Here is a 16,226-nt window from a genome sequence, read left to right as displayed (position 1 = left end):
CAAAGTCTGGGCTACAGGAGAAATGATTCGGATCCGACTGGCTTGTAACGGCACACGCAGGATCATTTTCATGGTGTACGCAAAGTTATTAAATTAAGATTGGTTTACAGAAAGTTAGCCTCCTGAGTGACACTTTAATGAAAATTCTAGTTAAGGGATGGATGTGGGTGGGTCTTCTTTTTTTCCGATACACAAACCCGGACTTCTTGCTCTCTTTATAATCGTGTTTCGAGTATCAGCTTACACGAAGGCCAGAGAGGAAAGGACCACAGAGAGGAAAGGCCAGTGACTGATTGTTCAATATTTCTCAGATTGAGACAAACTTCACTCTTTCTGATGTTTAGCTTAAAGAGTAAGATTAACGAGAGCTCGCTGAATTGAAAATCCATATCAATACAAAGAAAAGAAACAAACCTGTTTCAGCCTGTTTTCTGCATTTCGTAACACACGGCTCTGAGGCTGAATTTCCCTCTGGTATATCATATAGCTCTTACTCATCTCGGTGATTCTGATAATATTCTTGGCTAATGCCAGAAATGGCATTAAAGTTATCTGCACATACTGGCAGTACTATTCATACAGTTAATAACGTGCAAAAAGAAACGTGTTGTAGTGCTAAAGTGAAGCCGGTCTGTCGATGAATAAGGGTGAATTGAATAAGAGGATCATTTTTTTTTTTTTTTGTATAAGATATTTCACAGATATTTTACACAAACTTGCTGATGTATGTACTATTTAAATGTTTAAACATCATGTTAATTCATTGAGTCGTCTTCAACATTGCATTACATTTCATCTACAGGAAATGCTTTATGCTGGTCTGGGTCACGGTGGATCCTGGAACACTGGGTGTATAAGCCATTGGGAATACACCACTGCAGGGGCATCATGCACCACATGCGATCGCTTTAAGACCACACGGGAAGCCAGGCTTGCCCTAATTTTACTCAAATTAATGTGTTCGTATAGTCACTGTTTTAATGGGACGAAAGATTAACACTCTCTGGACAACAGGCTTTTAACGTGTCATATTGAGTCCCACCCAGACGCACAGCTTCACTTTATACTGATTGGTAGACCTTTCAAAGGGGCGGGACCTCACATGTAAATCGGGAATCAATATGACTGACATGTCAAACTTAAATATATCCGTGCCACTCGGAATCACCCGCTGTAGTGCTGCAATTTGTCCGTCCATCTATTCATTTTCTGTACAGCTTATAATACACTAGAGTCTATCCCAGGGGACTCGGGGCACAAGTCATGCGCACACTCCCATTCACACACTACGGACAATTTGGAAACGTCAGTCATCCTACAACGCAGGTCTTTGGACTGGGGGAGGAAACCAGAGTACCCGGAGGAAACCCCAAAGCACAAGGAGAACATGCAAACTATGTGCACACAGGGCAGAGGTGGGATTCGAACCCCCAACCCCAGAGGTGCGATGCATACATGCTAAGCCACCATGCTTCCTGGTGTAATTTGTACATATTACAAATAAACTGTAAGCATATGCAAGTTATGTAAGTGTATGTAAATTCTGTTTTTATTATTTGGCAGACACTGCTAATGTTGACCTGATTTTAGAAAAGTTTGTGCCGGCTGAAAATTAAATAAGAGGGCAGACCAACTCCCACGGTTTGAATTCAAAAGTTCAAATCTCCTTTTATCTGCGTTGGTACATTAAAAAAACACGTCTGGCTATGTTTATTATTATTCTTAGATTTCAAATTCCCTGTGAATGAGCGATAACATTCACGTTACATACAACATGTCATGCACACCTCGGGGCTATTCAGAGACGACAGACATGTTTTTAAGCGTTTTTAGGAGAACCCAGAGGGAACACGCATGGAAATTGGGAGAACATGCGAAACCCTGCACATGGGCTCACGATCGAACCAGAGACCCTGGAGTTGTGTGGCAGTAACACTACCATGCTACCTATAATACTAATGCAGTTGTATTTTACGCAATGCTTTTATATGATAGTGCTGAGTTTTTGTCACATTAGGAGAGTAATGTTTGTTATGACAAATCTGTACCCATTACGCCTAACATTAAGGCATTGTGTATACTGTAAGTTGCAGACAGACGTTCTCACAACAGCTCCAACCACTGTCACTCAGAAGATTGCCTTAAGTCAAATAAATTATAAGTGCTTTTTTTTTCTTTTTTTTTACTGCAAAATAAAACTCTCAGCTTGGCTGAAGTGCACCCTACCATAAACACTGGATGAAAACTGATCTACAGTACGCATGTATACAGAATGCTAGAGTAATAAACCAAGCATCAGGACAAACTATCTATTTTCTTTACAAATGTATACATCGATTTGAAGATGGATGGAAGTAAATGCTCCTTATTGACAACCTTGGGCTCAATAGTTACACAAGAAATCTGGAGTTTTTAAAGGAAATTATAGTTGAGGTGATAGCTCGTCTTCCATCGACAAACCACTCTTACAAACAGAACCAAGATCAAAGTACATGTTAAACTTGAGTCTTGCACCCTCACATGGTACAAACCATAATGTCAGATTTCAAACTTCAAAGAGAGATGGAAGAAAAAGAAAAGAAAAAAAAAAAGGACCCAAGAAGAACGTGATAACAAATACCCTGGTACATTCCATCCTAGCTGGCACTTCCTAGTGTTAATTGTGACACATACAAACACGCAACACTGTTTTTCAAATGCTCCTCTATCTGATGACTCCTGGTAGTCGGAGGACTTGCACTCAAGTCAGCTGACTTATCTGATGTACGACACGTAATGCTGCTACTTCCAGCACGGCGGATGCATCAGCTGACTTCCTGCATATGAGCAGAATTCCAGCACGATTTCGCAATAATCCCAGACATCCTCCACTGATCCTCCCTCAGGCAATGTTCAATTACTTATCATCATAAAATACACCGGTGCGTAAAAAAAAAAAAAAAAAAACATTCAGCCTCGTATAATTCACTGTCTGTTATCTTGGATTCTTGTTGAAACTTGTAATTATTCCAGAATTGTTATTCCCCTATGACGTGTAAGGATGTCTTCTTTATTATTTTTTTTTTTGCACTACACAACATCCAACCTTATCTCATGGGCCACTGATAACACCACACACAACAAATGGTTGTCGATTGAATTGATAGATATCATGTCAGAGATAAATAACACTGCAGCGGATATTAATGAAGTCATTTGAATCGGACTGCTTAGCATGGACGCGAATGCTCCCGTGATTTTAGCACCAATTAATGTATACATTTATGGTATTTGGCAAACGCCCTTATCCAGAAGTGCTTTGAAGTTTCTATCAATAAATACATCTTGATACTGGTTCACTAGGTCACAGACTAAGAATTCCATAAGTCTTAAAAAAGAACTATTGGGGAGGTAATGTAGTAAGAAAAGCATATTATTTTTTATTTGAAGTACTTTAGGAAGAGGTAGATCGTTAGACCGCCAGTGACTCAGCGGTTCAGACATCTAAAGGAAGTTCATTCCACCACCAGGGTGCCAGGAGTCTTGATGCATGCCTTCCTTGTACTCCGAGAGATGGTGGGACCAGTCGAGCCGTGCTAGAGGATGTTCAGCTTCAAGTCACACAGTCTGTTCATGATGAGGAGCGAAAAATGAAGTAAAAATGCATCTCTTTATACACTACGATAGATTTCTAACGGGGAAAACAAATCCATTTAGAAGCATCAAATGTCCACCTGGATTTAAAGAGTTGCGGAATTATGCGATTATCTCAATGTCTTGCACAAAACATCGACACAGAGAAGCGAGCGTGAGGCCGTGTTAAACTCAGAACAAATTATAACTGGAGTCACCAAGTCATTCTACAGAAACGTCCTTGCAAAAGAAGTTAGGGTGTGCAAGCCAGCAGTTTTTACTGTATTATACACTGCAGTTGCATTGAGAATACACAGTATGAGGCAACAAACTGGAGGCTGACATATTGGGAGCAGAACTTGATGGCACTTTTTCTCTCGTTCTTTCTTTTTTTCTTTATTCTTTCTTTCTCCCTCTCTCTTAAATATTAGCATTTATATATATATATATATATATATATATATATATATATATATAAAACAATACAATACAGAACAAAGCCTATCAAAGCAGTGTTCAAGAAAATGAAAACAAAAGATTCTTCAAAAGCAATCTGCTGTAATTTCCCTCAATATTTCACACCCAAGGTGACTTCCAAGGCTCTTATATGTCTTACGCTTCAGAATAAAATATGCTTATGTATTGTGTGTAACATTGAACTATACAAACTCTTCAATGTCATTTAAAAGAAAACTGTAACTTTAATGCTGCTGTATTATTAGGCATGTACTAATATAGCAGATGTGTTATTTAAGGAATAATGCACAATGGGGTGTACTGTTATAGGAAAGTAATCAATGGCAGGGTGGTGCATCCCAACCGAAGAACGTTTAGAGTTACATTGAATATTGTAGAAGAGCGCTGTTCAAAGTCTGGGCCCAGGGCCAAATGCGGGCCGCGGACAGATGTTAATTGGCACTCGGCGTCTCTTTTAGAATGTATGATAGGTGGCCAACACGTTGCAGTTTGTCCTCTCATTTGATGGTGACAGCAGACTGCGTTAACACCGTTAGCTAAATGACTACACCAGTAAATTCCTTGAATGAATTGGGTTAAGGCCGGTCGTTAAGATGTTGGACTACTGATCAGAAGGTCGTGAGCTCAAATCCCAGCGCTGGGCACTTGAACAAGGCCCTTAACCCTCAACTGCTTAGTTGTGTAAACGAGATCAGTGTTGCTCTGGATAAGGACGTCTGCCATATGCCATTAATGCTCATGTAATTGTATTTAGTTACTGCTGCAGACAAAAAGCGCGAAGTTATCAGTGAAAAGCAGCGATTTCAAAAGAGCTGGAAACGAGAACACATTTTTATCAAGAGTCCTAGCTAACGCATGTGCCTTGTACGGTATGTTAAGAGACTGTTGCGGTAATGAAGGAATTTGATATCATGGGACATCATGAAACAGTTCATGGCAATGCAAAATAACTTAATCAGAGCAAACAGGGAGCAGAACATTACTAGAGCTAATAAGTGGTGATGTTTCCAACCACTAAGCATGGAAAAACTTTTCGTGAAGTTCTGAAAAGAGTCCTTAACTCAACTCAAGTGGTCATGGTCATTTATCCCAAAAACAAGCACAAATGTATGAATATCAGCTTATGCGTCACAACCACAGCTCTCAGCTGATACTTTGCTGCATTTGTTTCACTAAAATGTCATTCGAACGTCCGTGAAGCAAGTTTTTTTCCCCCTTGAAATGAATAATACAAACACTGCAGCTTGTCATGTGAGCAAGAATCCAGAAACACAATGTCAATCGCTATGAAAACTCAGCCATGTGGAAAAACTTAGTGACTGTTATAAAGCGCTGGACACTGGAGACTCCTTCCGTAATGTTAAATAAACATCTCTAGAGACTTTTTTTTTTTAAAACCTACAATTTGTTTTTTTTTAAAGATCAGTTTCTTATTCTTGTAGCTCATCTGCCATACCAGCCCCTGTATAGATACAATAACGTATCATCAGTGCTGATATGCAACATATCGCTATTGTGCATGCTTCAGAATACCAGTAGGTCTTTATCAGAACTATTCAGGAATGTAATTCACTCAGTATGTAGGCAGTGTGTTTGGGCAGAGTTTCTGTCCTGAGATAAAATCTGTCCCCATCTGTCTGAGAAACGTTATGACAGTTATCTTTTGGGGCTTCTTATTTTGCACAGCATTTCAAGGAGCTTTGCATGTGTCAAGGCTCATTGGCAGTCCCAATATTCAGTTCACCATACGTTGGTTACGTGAAACATAATACCCATATCTGTCCTTCTGAGAAATGTGTTTACACTGAGATTTGGAATTCATTTCTTGCGTTTCAATAGTTACTGTTTTGTTTCGATATCCAGTTCAGTATTTACCAGTCCCCCAGTCCAAAGACATGCATGGTAGGCTGATTGGCATGTCCAAAGTGTCCGTAGCGTATGAATGGGTGTGTGACTGTGCCTGCGATGGATTGGCACCCTGTCCAAGGTGTACCCCGCCTTGTACCCGATGCTCCCTGGGATAGGCTCCAGGTTGCCCAAAAGGGATCCTGAAGGATAAGCGGTATAGAAAAAAACAATACAGTCCCTACTTTTCCCTCTTTCTGAATCGTAGCCATCTCACCGTTCCAGGATTACTACATGTATTGTCAAAAGCAACAAATGACTACTTTACTTAACTTATGTACTATTCAGCTTTAGTGATAAAAGCTGTACATCTTCAATCCCATTTAAGCACATCCGTAGTGTAGCTCAGTGGTCACCAACCCTGTTCCTGGAGATCTACCTTCCTGAAGACTTTACCTCCAACCATAATTATGACCATCTAATCACTGCCTTAAGAAGTTCTTGATCAACTAAAACAGGTATGTTACATTTTGGTTGGAGATGAAACCTGCAGGAAAGTAGATCTCAAGGACGAGGGTTTTTGACCACTGGTGTAGATGGTTTCGCTCGATTAACTCTAACTGGGATTGTATGAACCACTGCTTTGGATGAGTAGCTGTAATGTGACTGGTACAATTTACACACACACACACACTCGTTCTCTCGCTGTGATTGTAAACCTGCAGTTATTGAATAGAAGATATAGAGCTATGATGTATTGATGTACAGTTACAATCCCAGAAGGTGTGCATAAATACCAAATGAGTCGTTTGGGTAAAATGTGCCATAAAGGTACGGAGCGCATCAAGTCTCTTTTTTTTTATGTGGGGTTGTATACTGTATGTTGGGTGATTTGGGTTTTTAGATAAGCCTGATATATTATCCCAGATGGTCCTCCCAGTCTAGCTTTTCTTGATGCAAAAATATTGGCACATTCCTAGCTCTTATATAAAAGACACAGCATAGAGTCATGCATTAAATGGTTATAGGCAAGTACAGGGTGTCCTAGAAATCTCCAGACATAGGGGAAATGAACAGTGTTTAGCAAAATGTCTTCCAGAATTTTTCACTATATATATAAATATAAGTAAAGAATGCCTTTGACAAAAGAAGAATGAATTGAAATCGTTAATAGATTAAACAATAGATTTAAATGGAAAAATAACAGACACGTTATTCTTTTTATTGGAAAGCTTGCCAGAAAGGTTCACAGGGCATCCGGTTGAGACCAGAGGTGTGCAGCAGAACGGCAGGACGTAACAAAGAAGGTTTTTACCTTCATGCTATGAAGGAGCAGCCTGATATGATGCTCACATAAACATGCAGCATTCATTCATCCTTAGTAACCACCTGGTCAGGGTCTTGGGCTTTACATGAAACTACAAGTTTTTATATTTTGGGAAATAGATATAATTCCTAAATACAAATTTTCTGCCTTGATTTTGCTTTCTTACACAGTTTGCGTTTTGCAGTGCTCATATTTATCATTGTGTGCATTATGAGGCGGAATGTTCACAGAAATTCCAATTGCGAAAGTCATCAAATGTTTCTGAAATCAGAATCACAAAGCTTAATGAGAAGACTAAAAGACTGACATGGTGCTTGCTATTCCATTTAATAGATTATTAAGCAGATTATTTATCTGAGAAATTGCCCTGAGATTTTTCGTAAATTATTCTGTAAGATATTACAACGTTTTCCATTCCAGGTGAGCTGCGGGTCACGTTTTTTTTTTTTTTTTATGGAATTATTAGGCCGCGCGTAAACAAAGCTAACGAGACAAACACTTATGGGCTGATAGGCACCACTGAGCCCACATCACTCCACAGTTTAACCTATGTGTCTGAACACGCACACACTGCTTGCGTGTCTGGAAGTATTTGTCAGGCTGCAGATTTGCGTCACGCAAGGTGTCTTCTATGACCCGTGTGACAAGGTGTGTGTTTACAAATCTGCCCGTCACTTGAAATAGAGGTCAGACACACACACAGAACTGGTTGCATGAGATGACTACCAGGCTGTGCTGATAAAATAACATTCCAGGAATGTTTTTGACTTTTGTGTTGGCATCCATCCAGGATAGAGTGTGCAAAAAAAACAAAAAAAGCCTTTCAATGGATTCCCAGATTTTCTTCATGAATACCTCCTAATATGAGATCTGATCGTCATTAGAGTCATAGAGGAAATCGTAAACCGAAATCTTAATAAATATGATGTATTAATACCACAGCGTGGTCAAATTCTCAATACTGATTAGTTAATGAAGGATGATTAATTTTCTATAACAGGCTGTATTTCAAATCACAGGTTTCTATAAATGCACTCATACTAATACTTTATTGTTTCTAGAGTAGCAACTCATTCACAGGGACTGGGTTTCTGTAAGGGCATATTAATTTGGGGGGCGCTCGGTGGCTTAGTGGTTAGCACGTTCGCTTCACACCTCCAGGGTCGGGGGCTCAATACCTGTCCAGGGTGTACCCCGCCTCGTGCCTGATGCTCCCTGGGATAGGCTCCAGGTTTCCCCATGACCCTGAAAAGGATTAAGCGGTATAGAAGATGGATGGATGGATGGATGGATGGATATTATTATATATTATATAATTTGGCATTTATGGTATGAGTGTAAAGCTTTGTTTTCTGACATTGGAAAATCTTCAGGGCAAAGGACTAAATGGATAAAAATGTATTAATAATAATAATAATAATAATAATAATAATAATAATAATTTAATCGTCGTAATCTGCTGTTATATGAGAGCTTTGCGGAGGTAAAAGTAGCTCCGCTTTGAGGTCAGGCCGCATAACACCGCACCCGTCGTCGATTATATTCCTATAACAGCATGCCCCGTCATGCTTTATTCCTTCACATCAGGTTTATTGCTGGAAGTAATGCCTGAACCTCTAAACGAATGAGCTCGTGAAAAGAGGATAATTCATAAAGTCAGATGTTCTAATCCAGGGGTTCCCAAACTTTTCCAGGGCAAGGCCCCCCAAACGGCATTAACATTTGACCGAGGCCCCCCTTTTGCAAGATGTCTTTAAAACACATTAAAAATAAAGACTTCTGAATATATTTCCCTTTTTTTATTAATAATTACCTCTTTCATCTTTACATTACATTACATTAGGAATTGATTGTGTGAGTGTGTGGTTGTCTGAGAGTGAGAATCATGTATATTTTTATTTTTCACACCAAATTGTTGAGGCCCTCCAGGCGCCCCCTGGGGGCCGCAGCCCCCACTTTGAAAACCACTGTTCTAATCAGTCCGGATGTGGCTTTGACCCGCCCTGCCATATGACGAACCTACTCTTAATCGCATTAAAGACGTGGCCTCTATCAGTCAAGGTCAATAGGTCAAATGTATCAAATATTTGGTAAAGATATGTGCTAAATATGATCCTCTGCTTCAAGGTGGACGTCCTGCAAAGCTCAGCGCAGGACTGCTCAAATGACCAAGAACCTTAGGGGGACAGCTAATGATCTGCAGGCATCTCTTGATAACATCTATCTTCGTGACTCAGAAGAAAAATGCTCAGCAAGATTGAGCATGCGAGGTTATCTCAGGTTGAGAAGAGGAAAAAATATATATATTTTCCTTAAGTCCACCTGGATATTTTACAGCACTTGTATGTTGAAAATGGACGTGCGTTTCTTTAGAGTCTCTACTTTATCTGCTGGGCCCGTCTGCACACGGTAAATTAACATCAAATTACGGTCGTGTGATATAAGATGTACCAGACGCAGAGTAACATTAGATAGCAGAAGAATGCATGATTTCCGCGTGAACCTTGTGTTTTAGTGTACGGTATCATGGATAGGATTCTACAGCAGGGTGGAATGCCGAAGGAGAATGTTTTTACAAAAGAACGAGCCAAAGAAACCCCTGTTTTTTAATCGCTACCTCTAGCTGAAAGCGTTTAGTTGTTATTGTCAATAAATGAGGTTCCTCCTCTTACCGGCTGTCAGGGTTTACACTCATTGTCCATAAATAACCTTGAAGTTTCAATCCATTTCGTTAAGATGTGCCTGAGTTTATTGCATCAGACTCGCTTTATTATCATTAAGCTTGCATTCCTGAAGCATTCCGGTTCGTTCCAAAAGGGTCATAGTGTGTTTTTTTTTTTCACATGTATTTCATTCCTGTACTGATAGTGTACACACACGCAGACATTCATGCTAAATCCGCACCTGATTTGGATTTGATTCGCTGCATTTGCGTCTGGAGCGCTGCCCTTGGGTGAGCTCGGAGACTGTCTACAATGCCTGAGCGATCACACAGTCTAGAACTGAAGGTGTTATTAACCATTCTCTTAAAGCACCCCTGCACTCCAGAATGTGATTTTGTAGAAAGTGTGAATTCATAACACAGCACGAAAGTCCGAACCCTCTCTGAAAGACTTTCCCATTCCAAATACTTATTCATGGATGGTTCACATAACAGAAATTGCAGCTCATTATATCTACCTTCACGAACATCATTAGAATTGCACTATACGGATGTAAGTGAAAGGTCAAAGACATTATTACGATTCCATATTTATATTTAACTGCTCCAAACTTACCTTAGTTTGTTTAATCACAGTTTATTGGCTACCAGCTACGACGGCGGGAAACAAGAGCATCCAATCGGAATCGTTTATTTTTCTGATTCAAGGTGCCATACTTTCATCATTTTGAGTGCAACCGTCATGATGGCCAAAAGTATGTGGACACGTGACCATCACACCCGTATGTGCTTGTTGAACATCTCATTCCAAAGCCATTAGCATTAATATGGAGTTGGTCAGCCCTTTGCTGCTATAACAGCCTCCAGTCTTCTGAGAAGGCTTTCTTCTAGATTTTGGAGCACGTCTGTGCTGGTGTGTGCTCATTCAAGCACAAGAGCTTTAGTGAGGTCGGGCACTGCGACGCAAGGTCACACGAGGCAGCCTGGGATGCATTCAACGTTCCCGTTCATCCCAAAGGTGTTCAGTGGGGTTGAGGTCAGGGCTTGGGACACTCAAGTTCTTCCATTCCATGTCTTCATGGTGCTTGCTTTGTGCACATTGACATGCTGGAACATGTTTGGGCCTTTTAGTTCCAGTGAAGAGAAATTGTAATTTTACGGCGTACGAAGACATTCTATACAGTTTTTGGTAACAGTTTGGAGAAGAACCACCTATAGGATGTGATAGTCAGGTGTCCATGTACTTTTGGCCATACACTGTATTTTATGGTAGTGTTATTAATATGCTGGGATTGGTTCACGGTAGTGCGTGCCTTAAAATATGCAAATAACAAATTTGTGTCATCGCTGCTCCTACTACTATCTGGCATCCACAAAAATGATATAATGGCATCACACTTATCAATATAATGGTGATTTTATGTCATATATTTCTTCATCCTCCCCACCTCCTCGAATTAATTCTTGGCTACGCCACTGGTATTATACACACATGACACCATTACCTGCAATATGTCTTATCCCATATATTATTTATATACTCTTCTAAAAACAGACTAATATTGAACATGATCTGTTCACATTACTGTGCAAAGCGTAAAAAAAATATATATCAATATTTGTTATTATGTATCCTTGGCATTATATTTTGGTGTAACAAGTCGGTAGTATGCTGCTCAGAAGACACACATGCACACACACACTCAGCTCACTGCTCAGGGAGAGCTGAGAAAGGAAGAGAGATCACATAAATATATCTAGGACACAGGGCTCAGATGTGTCACGTTAGTCATTACCCCTGTAGCTTGTTTCCCAACACCTTGCTCTCAGTGCGGTTCCTCACTACACCATGCCCACACCTGCTACTATTAGTATTCATTTTGCAGACTTTTATTCCCCCAAAGACATTTATTATATATACTGTCACTGTCCACTTTATTAGGAAAATCTGTACACCTGCACATTCATGTGGCAGCAGCGCAATGCAAAAAAAAAATAAAAAACTGATGCAGATACAGGTCAAGAGCTTCAGTTAATGTTCACATCAAACATCAGAATGAAGAAAAAGTGTGACCTCCGTGACTTGTGACGGATCTCTGGATATCTGCCAGATGGGCTGGTTTGAGTATTTTATAAACTGCTGATTTCCTGAGAGTTTCTGAAATACTCAAACCAGCCCATCTAGGACTAACGACTATGCCACGATGAAAGTCACAGAGATCACACTTTTGAACAGGATGATCGGTGTAAATTGTCAGTATTTTGTCTTCTGGGAGACATCTACAACTATCTTATTTAGCATCTGAAGGGCAGTACTAAATGAAAAAGAAAAGATCTTTAAACAAAATAATAACAATTTACACCAATCCTCCTGTTGAAAAGTTTACACCCCCCTGGCTCTTAATGTATCGTGTTGACTTCTTGAGCATCAGTGAATGTTTGCACCTTTTGTACGAGTCCCTCAGTCGTCCTCAGTGTGAAAAGATTGATCTCGACATCATATAGTCACTGTTGGAAAGGGGTCAAATATGCAGAAGATGCTGGAAAAGCAAAGAATGTGCAGGACCTGGAGGATTTTTCTGAAGAACAGTGGGCAGTTTAACTGCTCAGGACAAACAAGGGACTCATGAACAATTATCACAAAACATAAAAACAGTCGTGGATCATCCAGGTAACGACACACAGTGTTAACAATCGAGGGTTTGTAAACTTTTGAACGGGGTAATTTTTATAAATTCAGCTATAATCTTGTCTTGTGGACTATATGTAAACATCTGTTATGTGAAATAGCTTCTTCAGGACAGAACTAAATAAACAATAACATGGGATTTTTATGATCGCTCTTATATTGTTATATATATATATATATATATATTCTTCATATCTTCATAACTTTCTTTAATTGAGGTGCTGCTGTAGTGTGATTGTAGTCTGAATGTTGGACATATACTGTGTAGCTTATGGGCCTAAACTGCACAATGTACTATTGAATAAAATAAAAAAAAACATTCGACATGTTTCTAGTTAAAACATGCTGCATGTGAAGGCATAAATATAACTCGAGTGGAAAAATAATGTTTTGTCTACGTGCCATGTGAGTCCAGTATAAAAGGCCACACTGATTAACATGGACGCGGCGCCTCGTCCCGATGTGTTTACTGCATCTGGAGTACAATGGGCCTTACTAATGACATGTTTATCATTTCACTAGCGTTACAGTGGTGTTAGTATTCAACTCATTAGCATCCCTGTAGGAATACCATAAAGTTCAACCCTCTTTCTGCGTTTAATTCTAGATTATTCCTCCCACCCCCCATTTTTGTGCGCAGCTCTCTGCTAATAGATTTTCAGAGTGAGTGAGTGAGTGAGTTATAAACCGGATTCACGAGGTGCCCCACTTCAAAATGAGCAAAATAAACTCGACAGTTTTGAACCCATCATGTCTAAAATGCAAATTATTAGTGCACTCGTGCAGACAGGTGACAAATTAAAGGAGCAAAAAAAAACAGTGGCTCTGTTACGCTGTGGTTGCGTTTTAACGGCACGATGGGAGTCCGCTTGTCCTCTTAGAGCAAAGAATCACTACAAATCAACACAAAGTTCTTCTAACTGATCGCCTTTGTCCTATCACTTTTCTCCTGATGGGAGTCGTCTCCGCCCCCACCCACAGGGCGCAATGGTTCACTGAATGGTTCTGTGAATATAAAAATGATTGAAAGCTTATGCTTTGGCCTTTGACCAGATCTCAAACCAATTGAAATTTTTGGAGTGTTGTGATCAGTAGATAGTCCTTCCCTCAGTCATTTTTAATATCTCCTGATATCAATTTACATAGTTTTACATATTAAACTTGCAAGTTCAGGGGTCGACTGTTTTTTTTTTTTTTAACTCTACAGATTCCATCAATCGAGATGAAGAATCATGCTGAGTTCTTTCTCTGTCCTCTCTCTTACTTTCTCTCTATAGACGACTATGACAACCATGAGGTCCCGAAACTGGAGAAGAGCATCAGTGGCAGCAGTCCATCCAGGGACCGTCTCCTCCTCACGGTGGCCGCGCTCTTCCTCATCGCACTCTCCATCTCCTAGCACTCACCTGCAGGAAGTCGTCATGCCACTGAGGCCTAGAGGACTGCAGGAAGAAGGAAGGACAAAACAGTTTTAAAAAAAGGAGAGGAGAGGAACAGCAGGAATAGGACTAGCGGGATACCAAGGCCTTCTTCTGTTCAACAGTGAAACATGAACCTGGACTTTACAATAACGACTTTACCAATCAGCTCGAGCCATACCGTCAGTGTACGACTGTATGTGTTATGTTGTGTGCGTGTGTGTGTGTGTGTGTGTGTGTGTGTGTGTGGGTGTGTGAGAAACTGAATGAGTATTCACACACATGCTGTTTGCAAATCATTCAAGCGAAAACCTCCACTCAGTCTAATTAGTTATTTTATCAACTAATGAATGGCCACTTAGCGATTAAGTTGAATCGATGCTCAAGATGAACGATGCGTTAACATTCAAGTCATTGTGCATCATTAGTGGCAGAAATTTTTTTAATGTCAAATAAGGCTGAGCTAAATGACACGGGGACATTTTACTCAGCACCTAAAGAGCTTCATTTTCAATTCAGTTCAGCATTTCTGTCTCTCTCTCTCTCTCTCTCTCTCTCTCTCTGTCTCTCTCTCTCTCTCTCTCTCGCTCTCTCTCTCTCTCGCGCTAGCCTCAGTAAACCTCCTGGATTATCAGGTTTACAAACACATCAGAAACAAGATTGCCTAATGCCCTCCTCATGTTTTGCTGATGGATTTAAACAGATTTACAGAACTGCCATCAGCAGAAATCTCGGTGTAGCTGTCAGGCTAGAAAGGTAGCTTAAGTTTTTCCAAAATTTCAATTTCTCTCAAATTTTTACCATTTTCTGATTGTTCGGATGAATTTTTAGCACGAACAGCATAGCGCAATTCATATTCATATATATATATATTGGATTGGCACCCTGTCCAGGGTGTACCCCACCTTGTGCCCGATGCTTCCTGGGATAGGCTCCAGGTTTCCCCGTGACCCTGAAGAAGCATAAGCAGTTTAGAATGTATATATATATATATATATATATATACATACAGTACTGTGCAACAGTTTTAGGCACATGCAAACAAATGCTGTAGAGCAAAGATGCCTTCAGAATAATACTGTAAAGAGCAGTGAACAGTAATAAATGAAATTACTGTTAAAAAAATGAAAAAATAAATAAAAATAGTAGTCTCTGGTACAATTAAGTGCAGTTTTATAAGGAAATGAGCTGTAAGTGTTATTACAGAACCATCTTACAGCATCTTACAGAACCAGCCACGGTTCTTCTGGAGACTTCTGGTGACTGTCAAACTCGCTTCTTAGTTTTGCAGCAAAACCCAGCAGCCTTCATTGTGTTTATTGTCTGAAAAGTGGTCTCTTACGTAATATGCTGCTTTCTTTACTGACATACAAACATTGTGTGCTAGAAAACTAATGTTTGGGAATCTAAAATGTTCTTTGTACTGACTTGATAATGTAGAAGTCATAAAATAAATATTCTATAACAAAGTTTGACTAAAAAAATAGGGTGCCTAAAACTTTTGCACAGTATACTGTGTGTATATATATATATATATATATATATATATATATATATATATATATATGTATATGCACCTCCAGGATTGGGGGGTTCAGATCCCGCCTAAGCCCTGCTTCAGGGGTTTCCTCCAGGTACTCCGGTTTCCTCCCCCAGTCCAAAGACATGCGTTGTAAGATGATTGGCAGATCCAAATTGTCCTTAGTGTGCGATTGTGCCTGCCCTGAATATATATATATATATATATATATATATATATATATATATATATATATATATATATATATACATACATATATATTCCACGATTTGATTTTCTGACAAATTCTTTGCTCTTCTGTTAAAATGATGAAAACCATAGAGATAGAAAGTTCACACCGCTGACCTGATTACTTATAAATATCTTACTCACAGTTGCAATCAAAAGTATTCAACCCCCATTCCAAATATGGTTTATTTATTTAAATACAACATTTACAGACTTTCAGCTGTTTGCAGTGAATAAATCAGACAAAAGCAATTGAAATAGTTCAACACAACGAATGCTTCAAGTGGTTTCCACAAATTCATCTGAAAATGCAACTTATAATGATTTCTCCAGTTTCAAAATGATTCAATCCTTTCATGGCAAGCATCTTTGGTGCCTAATAGACCACCCTTTTGCTGTTATGACCTGCTGCAAATGAGATGCACAGC

At 39.6% G+C, this 16,226-nt stretch overlaps 1 protein-coding gene across 1 annotated transcript in view; it reads left to right on the top strand.

The window, feature by feature from the left end:
- efna3b (ephrin-A3b) overlaps nucleotides 1–14,584 on the top strand; it is a 104,324-nt gene extending 89,740 nt beyond the window's left edge. Inside the window, exon 5 of the mRNA XM_053620673.1 lies at nucleotides 13,890–14,584. Coding sequence (XP_053476648.1) covers nucleotides 13,890–14,011 — 122 coding nt within the window. The 3' untranslated portion in view covers nucleotides 14,012–14,584. The remainder of the gene's footprint in view (nucleotides 1–13,889) is intronic.
- Nucleotides 14,585–16,226: the final 1,642 nt, after the last annotated feature.

Source organism: Ictalurus furcatus, chromosome 1 (genome assembly GCF_023375685.1).
Source record: "Ictalurus furcatus strain D&B chromosome 1, Billie_1.0, whole genome shotgun sequence".
Taxonomy (NCBI): Eukaryota; Metazoa; Chordata; class Actinopteri; order Siluriformes; family Ictaluridae; genus Ictalurus; species Ictalurus furcatus.
This window is presented reverse-complemented; position numbering and strand designations above follow the sequence as displayed.